Consider the following 16843-nt stretch of genomic DNA (forward strand, 5'->3'; position numbering starts at 1 on the left):
GCTTTTCAACCCTACTCACGGGGACACACACGGCACAGCGCGTCCAATGGACAAAGTTTCAAAGCTCTGGTCTGCGTGCCAGGCACGCGCACCTTGGGCGGCGGCGGCCAGCCTGGCCTTCTCCTCGGGGCTGAGCTGCAGCATCGTGTCCACGACGGGCAGCAGCCGCGCCCGCTCGCTTCCCGGCTTCAGGAGGATGAACTGCAGCAGCACGTTCTTCAGGTATTCCAGGTTGGCGGCCGACTGCTCTCGCGCCTGGTTCCTCTCCAGCCGCCTTATTTCACTCTTCAGAAGCTGGTGTCAGAGAAAGGAGTGCAGACGGGTTAACATGGCAGACTGGAGGAACGCGGTCTTCTTTCTCTTCCCCGAAATGCCCCCAAAATGGCAACAAAGGAGCGACCAGGCCAGGAGAAAAGAGTAGATGAGAAACATCAAGAGGCTCCTAGAAGTCGGGAAGCAGGCGCCGTGGGAGACGGGGCCCAGGGGCCCGGCCGCAGAGGCAGCACCGCGCACGGTGGCAAGCGGGGCTGAGACCGGGGACTGGGGTGGGGGGATAACGCGGGTCGGCGCCCCCTCCGCACTCAGCAGAAGGGGGCCAGGGCTCAGGGCTCCGGGATGACAGACTGTGGGCCACACCCACCGCCATCCCCACTCCCGCCCCCGCCCGGCAGGCAGGCAGGCAGGGTGTCCACAGCCAGAGCCGCTACAAGATGAAGAGCACTTGACCAAACAAAAGTTGAGTCCAGGACAGAGAGACAATTCACAATGAATATCAATCAGAAACTAACAGAAAAGAGGGCACAGGACGATGTGAAAAAGATGCAGGATGGTGAATATTTGAGGAAGATTTCTGGGTTGAAACAAATAAAAATACATGGTTACAACTTATCATTTCAGGTTAGTCCATGAAAGTTGGCCAACTCTGTTCTCAAACATAGGGTCATTTAAAAAAGTGACACTAAGGTCTAAGAAATCATGGGACAATGTCAGTCTATGGAAGCATAACATCTGAATAGTCACTCAGGTTCTGGGCTACTTAGTGATTTTTTTAGCTGTGATAAAGCTTTGACAATGCGGGAAAATGTTATTTTATATATTTTATAGAGATGCATACTAAAATAGTTAGAGGTGGGATGTCATGATATATACAATTTACTGCAAATAACTGAATTAACTCAGCATTAAAAACATAATTTGCCAAGGACAGCCTCTGGCCCTACACTGAGGAAGGACCATCTATTTGGAGAAGCAGGTCCAGGGCAGAAGCAGGCACTTTTCAGACAGACACAAGTTTGAACTTTCTCCACCCTGATCAACTTGTTCTCACCCAGAGATGATGAGAACTAAATACGGTAACATAACGTAAAGTGAGGGCCTGGCTTGTGAGAAGAGGCCAACAAGCAACATGGCTGTATTACAGAGAGTTCGGGTGCAGATAGCTGCGTAATCCCCGACTGCCTGGTTCCTACATGCTTACAGAGTCGACTTTAACAGGAAAACCTCCCATGCCACTTTGCCACTAACTGGAAGTGCTCTATGGTCCATGTCTGGAATTTAGGGACTCACATCCTTTCAAGTTTTACTCAAGCAAACGTGGAACAAGGACTTGTGAACAGCTGTCTAATCTCTAAATCTATTCTGGCTTCTTAGAAAAAGTAGCAATTAAAACAGTCTTTATATAAAAGATATAAAAGCCAAGAATATTTCTCCATTTCAGAAATGTAACACTGTAAGGAATCAAGGTGTGGTGGACGCATGAGTCTATGTGTGGAGGGCTTCCTGGAGGTGGCGTCCCGCCCTCACCTTAATCTGCTCCATGAGGATGGCGTTGGTGGCTTCTGTTTCCCGAAGCAGCCCGTTTAAGTGGTCGGCACTTTTTGTGGTGGAACTGAGCTTTTGAACCAATTCTTCTTTGGTGAATTCAGCGTGCCAGGAAGGAGGCTCTGCAAGGAATTGCCCCAACAATTAATTTCCAAAATGAGGGGTCACAGGCGAAGATTCTAAATGAGAAAATACCCAAGTATTAACACTTCGCTCTGCTCTCCATCCCCCATGGCCCAGTTAAAAGGCTGCATGTGACACAGGTAAAATGGACTCTGCTGTGGAGCGGGCCGCCTGCCTGGACACAGGCTCGACGAGCTCGTTCTGGAAGCTGTTAGGCCAGCGTGTAGGCACCAACTTACTGATTTCATCCTCCTACATCTGTTAATGTCCCGAGAGCTGGTGTCACTTTACTTATAAGGGAGGAAGTACCAGCAGTTACTGATCACTTAAATCATGGTCTCTCACAAGGATTTTCTACCAGGGAAGGAGCGGTATTATTAATCAAATCTAATACATGAGGGAAGAGGCTCAAAGTCAACAGGTTAATTTTGGCAAAAATGGCAAAGCCAAGTCTGATTGTGGAGCTGTGGCCACAGCGTATCAGGACTAACTCTTCCTGGGGGACAAGGACCAATCACAGTCTAGGACTGAGGACACAACTGGTCCTCACTCCAGATCCTGGAGACTCCGAGATGACGAACAGAGTCATCTGAACTTGGAACATTAATGTGCATTACAGGTAAGAAGAAAATAGTCCAAAACTTTACTACAGTTAATAAGGCAAGTTCAGCATGACCACTTCATCAAGAGGAACAAGCGGGAACTGTGAGTTTCTTAGAAGGGTGAGAGAAATTTATCCTATTTCTAACACCACTACAGAACTTCCAACCACCTATTTCTGGCTCAAGCTTTGGGAGGAACTTTTTATTTTGTTTAAAAAAAAAAAATTTTTTTTTTTTTTGGTTTCATTCTGCAGGAAAGTTTTCCATTTGAAAAAGGGTGGAATACTGAAAAAAAATTTTATTAGAGTAGCTCAAAAAAACATTTATAAATCAGAGTAATATTAGCTGGATAGGACAGCAGAATTAACTAAAGGCACAATGAAGCAGGAAGCGTACCGAGTCTGGCTTCGGGAGAACGGAGCAGCTGCTCTAAGGACTGCGCGTGGATGCCGGCAGAAGATACGGACTCGGTGTCCGTGGTCTCCATCCCCTCCCCCTCCTCCCGGGTCGTGGCCGGCACATCCAGAAGCGGGAGGTCTGTGCTTCTCCTTTCTCGAAGGCTCCTCAAAGGTTGCTGGGAAGAAGCTGGGCCTGTTACATGTTTTTTTTTAAAGAGTAAGAGTTTGTCCAAAATTATGGATTCAGCATCAACAGAGATACACAGTAAAGTAAAAATGATTCTAGGGATGACAAATGATATGGTAGGGAATCTGAAAAACCAGAAGACAAGCAAATGGTGTAGAAAGAAAGAACTTCTGAAACAGCCCTAACCATTTAGTTATTGAACTTTTAACCACTTAAGTCAATGTAGCAAAAGTGGTACTTGCTACCAGAGTTAAGATAAACCATTAGATGACACAATGCAGAGGCCTGGCCAGCTGCTAAACAAGGGCAAAACCCCTTCAACCAGATTCTGAGGATTGGGTGTTTACAGCACTGCAAACTCTGGGACACCACACTGCTGTTGAGATCAGCTCCGAGGATGCTCCTGCTGACCACTGGCCTCACACTCCACCCTGCTGGCTCCTGCCATTGCCCGCTCCTTCTGTGGCGTCCAGCAAAGAAGAGCCCCGAATCCAGGGCAGGCTGACTCATCACAGAGTCCGGGCCGGGCTCCCCTGCTTGCTGACAAGCAGCACTGACTAGAACTGGGAGATCTATAAGATACTTCCGAGCACGTTACTTTATTAATCCCAAGAAACCGCACGGTCAGAGAAATTAAATGTCTTGGTCCAAGATCTACGAGGTGCGTTAGGGACCAGAATTCTGACCAGATCTTTTCACTTCAAGTTTCCTTTATTCTCCTTTCCATGACGTTCCCTCTCCCGCCCCGCTTTTCAAACATTAGCCCTTCGGCTGCCTTTGCTGAAGCGCCTTCCTGAAAGTTTGCTAACTGCTTATGCTACTGCTAACTCCTGATTCCAGTGTCTCCCTGGCTGGCTAATTTCCTCTGATGACTCCTGGCATAGGTTTCGATGCTGAGGAGTGACCACAGCTGCCAATGCCCTGGTGACAAGGAATCAGTATCAAGTTGATAGTTAATACTGAAGTGTGGCCTCAACTTGGCTGACGGGTTCCCATCTCTTCCAGGAAGCAGAACGGAAGTCGTGTGTGTGGTTAAACTCAAACTCCACTAATTAGAAACTTGAAAGGGAAGAAGCTGTGTTTGGCCAAATGATCCTACAAGTTCAGCTCTTTCTAGGATTTCTGATTCAAGGACAGACACATTTGAAGACTAGCGGTGAAGAACACTAAGCATGCGCCGTGGACACTGGAATCTGGACACGGGCCTTGAGACCGACAGAGCGTCCGTGGGTTGGAGGAAAACCCAATTCCGTGAAGGTCGGTATCCTGAGGGGTGCAGAGGCTGCCTTAAGCACTACAGGAGGGCTCAATGTCCAAGTCTCCTCTCAGTAAGTGGATCCAATATTCCCTGACCCCAGCACTGACGCTGGTGGTCACCCCATAAGTCACCTACTTCCTCAGGATGGTGGGAAGCGCAGACACACAGGGCAGGACAGGGACGGCAGTGTCCCGAGCATACATACATACTTCTTGTGGACGGCTCGCTCCGGAGCTGGAAGAGCTGGGCCTGCAGCCTGCTCAGCTGCTGCTGCAGCGTCTCCACCGTCCGCCGGTGCTCCTCCTGCAGCTGCAGCACCTGGTCTCGGAAGCTGCCACGCAGGGCCTCGTGCTGGGCCAAGAGCTGACTCACGGTCTGTGCGTGCTCCGACTTCATCGCGGAGTTCTCCGACTGCACGGCGCACAGCCTGGGGAGAGGGCCGCGCCGTGTGAGGGCTTCCACCCCAGACATCGCCTTGCCCTGAGACGTGGACCGCACGTGCACCTGGGGAACTGAGGCAGGACACAGACGGGCTCCTGGTCCGAGCAAACTGGAGCTTGTGTCCCCCTGACACTTCAACAAAAAGGTTAATGGCAGAGCAGGGAGAATCTAAGCTGCTGGGGTAAAAAGATACGACGACCGCATCTACCATTCTGGAGGTGAAGGAGACCTCCCCGACTGCACGTGCAGAAACATTTCTCGGGAGGGTCAAAAAGGGAGGGGGTGCTATCCCATAATACGTGCTGTCCATCTCCCAGAGACCCTCACACTGAAATCCATCTTGGCTAAAGGATGCACATGCATATTGGGCAGGGCCCGGGGTCAGAGCAGGTGTGGGAAATGAAGCAGGATGCTTGGCCAGAGGACAGGACAGACCTGGAGATGGCCCCGGTGTGAGCAATTTAAATCGCCCCTTTGGCGCACTCCTTGTCAGCAGGGACGCCCACATGCTTCTTGGGGTGTGTAGCTCTGCTTTGCTTCTGTCGTAAATAAACTGCTTCTCCGTGTGCTCCCCCAACATGTGCTGTGCTTCTAATAGACTCTGTGCCTGTATTACAGCCTTGGTCTTGAGCTCAAAACCACCCCGGCCATCACCCACTTCCGATGTGGGGCCTGAGCTGAGGAAGCACGCTGGGTGTTCAGATGAGAAGCCTCCTTCATAGTTTATCAGAGCACAGGGCTACACGTGGAGCATGAGATAACTGCACTTCAGTCGTGTTAGCACTATAGTCGCAACCACCCTTCTAGAATAAAGAATAAGTGCTGGAAACTTCTGATGTAAATAGCAAGTGACCATCACTGTGTAAGCTAATCTCATGGAAAACCTGGTGCCAGGTAGTCAGAAGACTGGTGGGTCTTCCTGGAACTGTGAGTTACATGATTAACATAGATAAGTCACACTGTGGAAAGGTCTAAAGCCAAGCAAACCAAGTGCTTTCAACTCGTAAGACGAGCACACCTGAGCTCTGCAGAGCATCCCCACACCCCGGACAGAAGACGCTCCGTGAACCCAACTGCTGTATCCCAGGAGCTCAAAGCTTCTTGTTCACAATAATCCGTCTATTCTGCCGACACCCCAGCAACTCCTTGGAGCACTGATTAACACGAGTGTGGCGATGTGACAGGCCAAGGATGCAGCTGCACAGGGAGCTCAGTCAGCAGCTTTCGGAATGTTTTCCTCTAGAGAGAAAGAAAAGTGCTCGTCCTCTGACACCTGGCTGGAAAGAAGCATCTGGCCATGAAGGCCACGGGAGACAGAACACTGGGTGAGCAGATAAAATTACTCTTAGAAAAGCTAAGTAGAGAAACAATCAAAAGGGGGAGCTCTAAGGTAGAAGCAGCAAGTCACCAAGCCCGTGGAAACACCTATTTCCAGCTATCAGCCTGCATCCGCCCCAGGAGCACCACACCGGGAGCTCCAGCAAACACATGCTCTGTCCCCCGGCACCCAGGGGCCTGCTGGCACCACCAGCCTTACTTCTCTCGGAGCCCGGTCTCCTTGGACACGGTCTCCTGCAGCGTCCTGTTGTGCCTTTCTAGTAGGGCGTCGTGTTCAGACTGCAAGGTCTGCAGTTCAGAGACGTTGATCTGTAAGTTATTTTGGGTGTCTTGTAATTTGATCTTTAGTTGGTCAATCAGCATTTCCAGATGATCTCTGAAACAGAAATAGTTAAAAAAATTTTTTGAAAGATGTAAAACTGATTTTGTGATTTCAAATAAATTTTACTTTAATCATATAACCTTTCAATGTCATACTCTGCAATTATGGATGATTCTAAAGGAAATATAATAATCACAAGAATTCAGAGAATAGGATTAAATGTGAAATAAAAGACGCTATAATCAGACTTCAGATCGCAGACACTACATGTTTACAAAAGTCTCTGAATTTACAAATTTCACACTCAAATGGAGTAGACCATTAAATGGCATCAAAATGGCCTATTTTATATTACAGGACTATGTCATTAGTTGAAAAAAAAAGAAATGCAGTTCTAAGGTAACCATTCTGGGAACAGCATGTTATACCAAGTTACAGTGAAAGAAGTCTTTGGAGAAAAACAGCTAAAACCTATAACTCTGTCACAAGTGGTATAATACACTATTAATTTCTTTTTAAAAAAACTATTTAATATATAAGGAAGAAGAAGGAACTTAAAACATATACATTAAAATAATTTTAACACAAGATTCTGGCATGACCAAAATCGACTCTTGTAAGTGGTGATATTTTTATAGTAAGTGTGTCAATATTCAACTTCGGCTTTAAGATGAGCTATTGAAAGAAAAAATATCTCATCATTTTTTAGCCTACAGTTCCCTTGTTTATTAAATACTTAAAAAGTAACACAAGCATAAACACACAAATACTGCAGGATATTTAGTCCTACTAAGAACAGTAAGAGCCAGATATAAAATTGCTCTGAACAGCGGGTCTCTACGTACAAAAACAAAACATACATGCTGTAGAATGCCCTATCTTTCATTCCTAGTATATTTTTGAATAACTCACAAAAGTGATCTGTATGCTAGTTTTTAAGGAGCATTAATATACTATTGAAACAGTATGTAATTGAGATTGTCATAAATTTAAGAAGAAAAATTTAATTCTAGATGAAAATTTAGTTAACTTAAAACTTTTTGAAATAAATGTTTTTAATCAACTTATGCTTAGCCTAACTAATGGTGAATAAGTACATCAAGGAAGCATTTTTATTCTCCTACTATATTTTCAAAAGTGGAAAAACTGGTCCTGACGTAACGGTGACGTCTGTCCTTACACTGTGACCGGAACCGACGGACAGGGTTGGACTGTGTGGCCCGGGTGTCCAGACGCCGCCTGGCTCCGCGGCTCCTGCACAAGTCTCTCTGCGTGAACAGTGCGGTGAAGCCGGCTCTGCCCTCACTGGTGACTACATGTAAACCTCCACGGTCAAAAGCAATCAAAGCAGGATCTCCCACCCCCGTGGGAGGTTCCACGTAGCTCAGACTTTACCTTTCTTGTTTGGCTCCGTCGGTCTCAGTCTGAGACACAGACTTAGTTTTCTGTTGTTTTAGAACGTTGTGAACTCGGACTTTGTAGCTCTCAAATTCAGAGGTGACAGCAGCTTGTTCTGCCTGTAACAGTTCAGAGAGAGAGAAATGTACTGCATTTTCTAGGTTGTGTGATCCTCCTATTTTCTCTCAGAGACTAATGAATTAAGATGAAAACCTTTCTTTAAAAATAAGCAAAATGGCTGATACTTTTTAGCCCCCAGTTACCTTTCCCTAAAAAGTACACTTCTGTTGGCCTTACACTTTTTTAAAGCCTTTGAACGACATAATTTTGTCTGACAAGAGGTACATTTCTACCTGTTTTCGTCCCATGTAAATTAATTTATTGCCCATAAATTTTATAATAGCACTATTTGCCTTTGGAACTTTAGAACAATTTTCACTTATGATAAATATAAGAAAAATTAATTCAAAGAAATTAAGCTACTTGAACTTCACTTTTCAAAAGAGAGTGGGAGAAGTTAAATTCTAGGTCTTGGACTTTCTTGAAGTGACATGTGACCTTCCAAGGCCCCTTTGCCAAGGTGGCTTAGACAGAGCTGCACCTGTAACAAAACCACTGCAGGGGTCTGTTCTGTATGTTGAAGAAAGAAAGTGGCTGTTCTAACAGAATATGATTTTATAATCACTTAGCCCTCAGAGAGAACTGTAACCTTCCTAATGAAAAAAACTAAAAAAAAAAAGAAAAAAAAATACCTTTCTTCCACACAGAAACTGTAAAACAAGGTTAAAATGGAAAGAGTATGTACCCATGTCTTTCCCTTTAGCAAAAAGAAGTTATGCAAGTGAGAGTCAGGGCTGGGCTGGGGTTGGGGTGGATGGGGCCAAGCCAGGTGGGAGCCGCCCGCCCCGGGGAGGACGCACCCTGGCCGCGCGGCACTCCTCCTGCAGGGCCGCCACCCTCTGCTGGTAGGCGCCCAGCGTGCGCTGCTGCTGGTCCGCGGACGCCTTCAGGTGCTGGTGAGCTTTGTGCTTCTCTGACGTCATTTCCGCCAGCTGAATCTGGGGGCAGAGGCTTTCGGTCAGGCTCTGGTGAATCAGATCTTCGCTGGTTAAACCGACTTTCGTTAAACACCAACTTGGGTTTTGAGAGAGGACTATATTTAAGGGACGTAATTAAATAGTAGGATTTTTAACTTATGATTATTGAAAGACTGGAGCCAAGATGAGTAGAACATTTTCACAATAAATTAACTTGGTTTTCCTTGAATCAAAATCAATCAAATAATCAATCATGAAAAAAATTCCAGACCACACGTTACAGTTCAACATTTAATTAAATACCTAAAGATATTATATATAAACATAGTGGATATAAAAAAATATAAATGTAATAGACATAATGTAACATGAATATATAAAACCTTTTTATAAACAGATTCCTGTGACTGTACTATCATTTAGAAAGTTCAGATGTAGGTTTGGGGCCATGTTTATTTTCTGCTGCCATATTCTTAATGTATTAGGGGTTTTCAAATACATGAAAAGAACCAAGCTTATGCTCAATGGTAAACCCAGTTATAAGCCACACTTGGCTCACTGCTTCTCCTTCCTCAAAATGTTGATGAAGAATATTTAGGGGGAGAAATGTGTGTGTGTGTGTGCACACATGTGTTTAATATATACATATATATTTAGAAAAATCCCCAAGTGGTACCTTACTTCCACATGCAAATTTTTAAAATCTTAAAGAGTAAAAAGTATCTTACTTTATACACTTCTACTTGCTGCTGGCTTGCCTCCAGCTCGCCCTTTAAAGACGCTTGAAGTATTAAGTGATCAGTTTCCTACAGAACGAGAAACTCGGTTAAATTAAATAGTGAAGTTATTCACAAATGCTCTATGAATAAGGACTGAAATATGAACTGAGAAATTCGCGTACCGCGTGCTTTGAATCTGCCAGTTCTTTTTTGGTTTTCACAAGCAACTGCTTGATTTTGGTGTTTTTCTCCTCGTACTGTTGTACTGAAGCCTGCAGTGACGCTAGTGGGAGAGATCGTTTCAGGAGAAACAGTTTTATGAGTGAATTTAAGTAAACAAATGACAAGTCTTTTCTTTGTATTAGTCTACCTCTGAAAGGAATTTGTCTTAGATTTTTATTACGGACCATTGCTAACATATACGACACTAGTGACAATAACACACTAAACCCCACCGGACCCATCACTGCCTTTAACGATCACCAACACATGGCCAATCTCATTCCACCCAGATCAGACGTCAGGCCCACAGGCCACTGTTGCTGCCTGTTTCTGTGAACAGTTTGTTTACATACTGTTTACGGCGGCTGTAGCGCAGCAAAAGACCACAGGGCCCGCAAAGCTGAAAATGCGTGTTGTCTGGCCCTTTACAGCAAACGTCTGCAACCCCAGACGCACATTCTCACTTACTCCTGTGCCCCCTGGGCCCCCCACACTTGAAATCCATTTGTCTGTATGTATTTTAGCACGTATCTCTAAAATAAAGGCATATACTTACTGTGTATCTAAAACATAGACTTTACTTGTAAGAAATACCTCAAAAGAGGTGCTGTGTGTTTCTAATCGCCTTAGAGGCACAGACCTGATCTGTGTTTGTGATACTAACTGTTTTGTAGGACAAAGACAGTTCATTAAGGAACAGACTGAAACATGATTAAAACAAAAAACTTTTATGCTAACAGAGGTAAAGAAGAGCATCAAATGGGAATAAGTGGATTCACTGTCCAGATCACAGTACCAACCACACCAGCAGGCCAACCTGGCCACAGCCATTGTGAAGCAAATAAAGAACATCTGACAGAGACCTTGGGGCCCGAGATTTACGACCTGGTCCTTTACAGAACAAGTGTGCCTGATGCTGAGTCTAGGCCACGAACGTGGCCATGTGACGGCTGCTAGAAGACCCCACCAGCAATGACTAACTCCAGAAAGTTAAATCCACATGCAATGACTGTATCACTCAGTAAACAAGAGCAGGTGTCCTGTAAGAAAATACCTTAACTTGCCTTTATGATATGTTATCATCAGTAATTTCCTGCCAACTATTTACCCAGTCCTGAAAAGACTGCACAAGGCACAAATTACATACAAAGCCTTTAAGTGCTCCAGGAATTATGAGCTCCGAGAACACAGAATGAAAAGAGAGGATACCATCTGGGATAGTGTGATAATGTAAAGCAAAATATAACTATTAAGACAGAAATGCAAAAGGCCATGCGGACCCACGTTGGCTCAAGGTTATATCCAGGTTATATCTGCTTGGGACAAGGAAGACTTCCTGGAACAGCAAACATTTAAGATTAGTAAGGATTCCAGAAGGTGAGCACAGGGGTGGGAGGGTGAGGGCACAGCAGCAGACACAGTCGTGGAAAAGCATGAGTTGTGCTTCAGGAAGAAGGAAGGGCCTCTGCACCGAGGGAGTAACGAAGGTTAGGCTGAGAAGGTACATGGGGGCCCGATGCTGGAGGGCCTGGGATTAAGGAGATGTGTGTTCCTCACGCCCCAGGCAGAGTGAGCTGGCTGAGGGTTTTGCATGGACACTGTCCTGATGTGTCCTCACCCTCCTCCCCGGGGGGTCCCCAGCTCCCCAGCTCAGCCTTGCAGGGCCTGTGCTGCCCGAGGCTGGGAGCATTTCCAAGACTCCACACTGTGCTCACTGATCTGTCCCGCTGTCCTTCAAAAGGGCCCAAGTACATTCTGGTATTCAGGGCCTTTCTGAACTGGATAAAGAAGAGCTTCCTAATTACATTTCACTTCTCCCTAACAGGGCAAGCCTTTTCCTCCAAGTTAAGACTTCCAAAATTGTTATTTCTTTTCACTTCTGCTCATAACTATGCTGCAGAAAGGACCACCCTTCCCAACCTGCTTCTTCTCTTCAAATCTCAACGCCCAACGCAAGCCCCAACTTTCAATCGCTTGTCTGCAGAAGCTCCTCCCTCTGAGCTCTTGGCACCCGCTGCCTGAACCTCTCATTCCTGTACTTATTCACCAGTGACAGTGGGTGGTTTCTTGAATAAGCAGCTCTTTTTAGTTTTTCCCAGGTTCAAGACTCTTTTTCAGCTAGTTGACTAACTTGCAAAACCAAATGTTTGCAACGTGTGTGACCTGGAGCCCTGCTACCCAGTTTGCACAAGAACGCAGCTGGAAGACGTGGTATGTGCACAGTGAGAATTTAAAGAAACCATTCACAGAAAGAGATCTGAAAATTCCTTTAATTACTTAGGAATTAAAAAACCCATGGGCCAGGACTTCCCTGGTGGCACAGTGGTTAAGAATCCGCCTGCCAATGCAGGGGACACGGGTTCGAGCCCTGGTCCGGGAAGATCCCACACGCTGTGGAGCAACTAAGCCTGCGAGCCACAACTACTGAGCCCACGTACCACAACTACTGAAACCCACGCACCTAGAGCCCGTGCTCCACAAGAGAAGTCACCGTAATGAGAAGCCCACACATCACGACGAAGAGTAGCCCCTGCTCGCCGCAACTAGAGGAAGCCCGTGTGCAGCAACGAAGACCCAATGCAGCCAAAAACAAAACAAAACAAAACAAAAAACCCATGGGCCAAAAAAGAGATTCAAAGGAAATTAAAAAGTATTTTCAGCTGAATTAAAATAAAAATACAACGTATCAATTTGTTAGCTGTAGCTGAAGGAGTGCCTAAAGGGATACTTAGAGCTCTAGATGCTTACATTAGAAATTATGTAACAGATAAAATGGAATATAATCACGTGAAAAAGACAGATTTCGCCACTACTGCATTATCCCACTCTGCTGACAATCAGCAGACGGTGGCCCAGGACCACCTGAGAAACGTTTACGGGAATGAGTACATTCAGCACCCACCTGGACTGCACACAAGGGTACCGGAAGTGGTTTCACAGCCCCCTCTCTGGTCCTCGGGCAGGGTCCCTGCTGTGTGGATGACCTGGCTGCCAAGAGCTGGTGAGACCCACAGCTAGCACCCTCCCCCACCACCGACCCCGACTTCTGCTGGGGGCAGTGACCGTGAGCTAAAGTGGGTTCTATTTTACTCACTCATTTCATCCTGCAGGGTTTCTTGCTTCTGTTTTTGGAGTTTTATTTCTTGTTCCAGGTCTTCTATCTTACTGCTCTTATTAGCTAACTTTTGATTTAATTCTTTCATCAAACGTTCGTAATCAGCAATTTCCATGTTCATCAATGTGGTTTGTTGGGCATCCTGCACATGTTATAATAAAAGATCCACGTAACACTAGATGAGTTACAGAATTTCTAAAAGGATGCCACAGGAACACACTGGCTCTATAGAGAAAGTTTATACATTAATGCAGAAACTACAAGTTGGATACATTCTAGTTTGTAATTTCAGAAAGTATTTTTGTAATAATTTGACTTTTCAGTGTCATTGTATTTCATTATAGTTTTCATTACAATTGGTGTATCTGCTCTTGTGGGGCTCTTATTTATAAATATTCATATTTAAGCAACTCTTATAGTACCTTTATTTTTGCCCTCATCTTTGAAAAAGTAGAGAAAAATGAGCCAAAGTTCTAAGCATAATACTAACTTTAGCTTTTGACATTAATTAAATCTTCATTTGTCATACAACAATCAGGTATGAAAAATAAAATAGCAAACTGAAGCCTAATAATTTGTGAGCCTAGATTCTTCTGGAGAGACAGGCACTCAGAGAACTACATTAAATTTTCAGTATTTGGAGGCAAATAATCTATAAAGCAGTATTTCAGCACCACAACTAACGTTGTTTTTCAAATATTTCTTTTCTATGTTTACAGAATAGTTTAAGAATGTGAATATTCGTATCGGTTTTGAGTCTGGTGTTTCATTTTACCTTTCTAACCAGCTCTAATTCTTGCACGGTTTTCTGAAGCTGTTTCTTTTCCTTTTGCAGTTGTAGCTGAAGCTCTTCAAGCTCGTTTACAGAACTGGCATGCTCCTAAAATTAAAAATAAAAACATCACCACCCCTAAGCCAACCAGCATTAAAAAAAAAGTATTTGTAAGGGGCTATAAAATAAATCTGACATATAAAGTACAGAAAGTTCCATACTTAAAAAAAGAATACACCCAAAAATTATAACTCGGATTCTCAAATTCATAGTTGGCATACATTAAGGATTTAATAAACTTTGCTATATTAACAAATGCTACTCATTAGCAAGTCTTTCATTCACTTAAATACTTTGATAAAAATATCATTGTATAAATGAATTAATCCCACAGAACTGTTTTTACCTTTATTTTCTGCTCTTTCTGAAGTTTTTCAGCTTCCAGCTCTTTGTCTGCCATGGCCTTGGCTTTGTGGACTTCCAAAATCTGCACTTCTAATAACCGGGTGTTAGACTGCAGTGTCTCAATACGGGCCAGGAGGTCTTCATTATCTGAGTTTAATTTTTCACACTAGAATGACAAATGATTCATTACTGTAAACATGCAGAAAATACACACAGGAGAGGAAGAATAAAATGCAACATTAACGAGAATACTGGCATAGCATAAAAAAGTGAAGATTTCAAAATCGATTCCACAGAATGAAAACGTAAAATCAAGAGTAAGTTTAAAACACTACCACTGTTGATATTAATTTGGCAAACATTACAAGAGACCAGTAGCACTAACAGAGGAAAAGGCGGAAATGAAAAAATGAAAACAAAAAACCCAGAACTGAGATTACAGCAATAAGACGGGATGGTGGCTAGTTTTCTGTCATATTCTTCTCCCAACAGTGGGAAAGTTTCTATGTATTAAATTTAATTTTTTGTGCAAAAAAATATTAGAATTGAAATATACTTATTACAATTTCCATGTATGCATTTGCTCAATTTAAAGTTACCTGAAAAGCCAGATTCCTTAATTGTCTTGTCAGGTCTTCTACTTGGTGCTCAAAATTATGAGCCCGTTCTTTCTCCAGATCCAACTGCTCTGACTGCTTATCATATTCCAATACAAGATTCTTCAACAAAAGACAAAAGGATTTAACTTTAGGGTATTATCATACATTCAATCAGCCAGAGTGTATTCTTGAGCCATCTTAATACAAGATTTATGAGTTCATTCTGGAAGCCTGAAATATTTACCTAGGTTCAACATTTGAAAGAATACCCAATATATTATACCCAATATATTATATGTTATATAATACAATTAGCATAATCCAGACGACTTTTAGTATGGGTGGGGAAATCTATTCAAGGGAAGAGGATTTAAAATGTACACAATATAGCACCTCCCAGTTATATATCCTAGTCATCAAAAATAAACTTCTGAAATGTATACAACATTTAAGGAGGGAGGAGAAAAAGTTTAACCTGGTCCCGTTAACTCCACCTAAAGAATTCTGCTGAGGGAATTGTTTCGGGCCTGGCCTGAGGTGAGGCAGAGGTGCTAATCGAAGAACACAAGAAGACATTTTATACAGTCTCACCCTTTAATGCAAAACGTTCATCAATTTCCGAAGACTCTAAAACCAACTGAATTTTTTTCTTTGATATTCCTAGTTGGCCCCTACTCAAGGACAGAATCCTGGGACTGACCTTTGTGCTATACACCAGCCTGTGGGGTTATCCTCCAAAATATATGAGAGTCACTGTTTCCGGATTGCCTGTAGTTTGTGTTTCCTCTCCCCGCTTCTTATAAACCCTGTTTTTGCCTTGTTCCTGGACTACTGACTGCTCTCCTGCATGAAAATGAATCCCTGTACAAAATAACTAACAAAATGGTTGTGAGTTTTCCTTGAAAGTGGCCTTCAAAGAAGTACAGCTTATCGGTTCCTTCATGGATTGTGCCTTTGGAGTCTTCCCCAAGGTCATCGAGGGTGGAGATGACCTATGTTTTTCCTATGTTATCTTCTAGGAGTTTTATAGTTTTGTGTTTTACACTTATGTCTGTGACCCACTTTGAGTTAATCTTTGTGAAGGTGTAAGGTCTGTGGACAGATTCATTTTTTTTGCACGTGGATGTCCAGTTGTTCCAGCACCACTTGTTGAAGATGATCTCTGCTCCATTGTCAAGAGCTGACTATATCTGTGGTCTGCTTCTAGGCTTTATTCTGTCCCACTGTTCTGTTTATTCTTTCACCAATATCACCCCACACTGTCTTGACTGCTGTAGCTTTATAGTAAGTCTTGAAGTTGGGTAGGTTAATCCTCCCACTTTGTTCTTCTGTTCTTCTTCAATATTGTGTTGGGGACTTCCTTAGCGGTCTAGTGGTTAAGACTCCATGTTTCCACTGCAGGGGGCCTGGGTTTGATCCCTGGTTGGGGAATTAAGATGCCACATGTGAGGCATGGTCAAAAACAAAAAACATTGTGTTGCCTCTTCTGGGTCTGACCTATATCATTTTCCTTCTCTCTGAAGAACTTCTAACATTTCTTGAAAGGCATGTTTACTAACAACAAAGTGTCTCAATTTTTATCTGAGAAACTCTATTGCTCCTTCACTTTTGAAGGATAATTTTACAGGGCACAGAATTCTAGGTTGGTGGGTTTTTTCTCTCAACACTTTAACTCATTTCACATGCTTCTTTTTTGTATGGTTTCTGAGAAGTTGGATGTAATTCGTATATTTGCTCTTCTATAAATAAGGTATTTTTTCCTCTATGGCTTCTTTCAGGACTTTATCTTTGATTTTCTGTAGTGTGAAAATGACTTGCCTTGGTGTCACTGTTTTGGTATGTACCATGTGTGGTGTTCTCTCAGCTTACTGGATCTGTAACTTGGCGTCTGACCTTAGTTTGGGTAAATTCTCAGTCATTATTGTGTCAAGCATTTCCGTTGCTCTTTCTCTTCTCCTATGGCATTCATTATGCATATGCTATACTTTGTGCAGCTGTTCCACAGTTCTTGGATGTTCTATTCTTTTTTTCCCAGTCCTTTGAAATACATATTTTAAACAAATAAATTGGTATACCTGGTCTACCT

The 16843-nt window shown here is 43.7% G+C and overlaps 1 protein-coding gene across 8 annotated transcripts in view; it reads right to left on the reverse strand.

The window, feature by feature from the left end:
• The window catches only part of GCC2 (GRIP and coiled-coil domain containing 2), a 49151-nt gene that overhangs the window by 17144 nt on the left and 15164 nt on the right, over positions 1-16843 (reverse strand). For 3 of the 8 annotated variants that reach the window (XM_089922517.1, XM_089922518.1, XM_089922519.1), the window contains 13 exons: positions 14758-14877; positions 14160-14324; positions 13757-13861; positions 12961-13123; positions 9827-9927; positions 9654-9731; positions 8809-8946; positions 7886-8007; positions 6368-6544; positions 4599-4816; positions 2943-3137; positions 1804-1943; positions 20-294 (listed from right to left, as the gene is read on the reverse strand). In XM_089922517.1, the coding sequence (XP_089778643.1) occupies positions 20-294; positions 1804-1943; positions 2943-3137; positions 4599-4816; positions 6368-6544; positions 7886-8007; positions 8809-8946; positions 9654-9731; positions 9827-9927; positions 12961-13123; positions 13757-13861; positions 14160-14324; positions 14758-14877 (1997 nt within the window). Of the gene's footprint in view, positions 1-19; positions 295-1803; positions 2001-2942; positions 3138-4594; positions 4817-6367; positions 6545-7885; positions 8008-8808; positions 8947-9653; positions 9732-9826; positions 9928-12960; positions 13182-13756; positions 13862-14159; positions 14325-14757; positions 14878-16843 lie in introns of those variants that run through there. The other 5 variants (XM_022599287.3, XM_089922520.1, XM_022599290.2 and 2 more) reach the window with 5 other exon arrangements.

Source organism: Delphinapterus leucas, chromosome 13 (assembly GCF_059928025.1).
Source record: "Delphinapterus leucas isolate spDelLeu-1000000601 "Yukka" chromosome 13, BTC_Dleu_Yukka2, whole genome shotgun sequence".
In the NCBI taxonomy this organism is placed as follows: domain Eukaryota; kingdom Metazoa; phylum Chordata; class Mammalia; order Artiodactyla; family Monodontidae; genus Delphinapterus; species Delphinapterus leucas.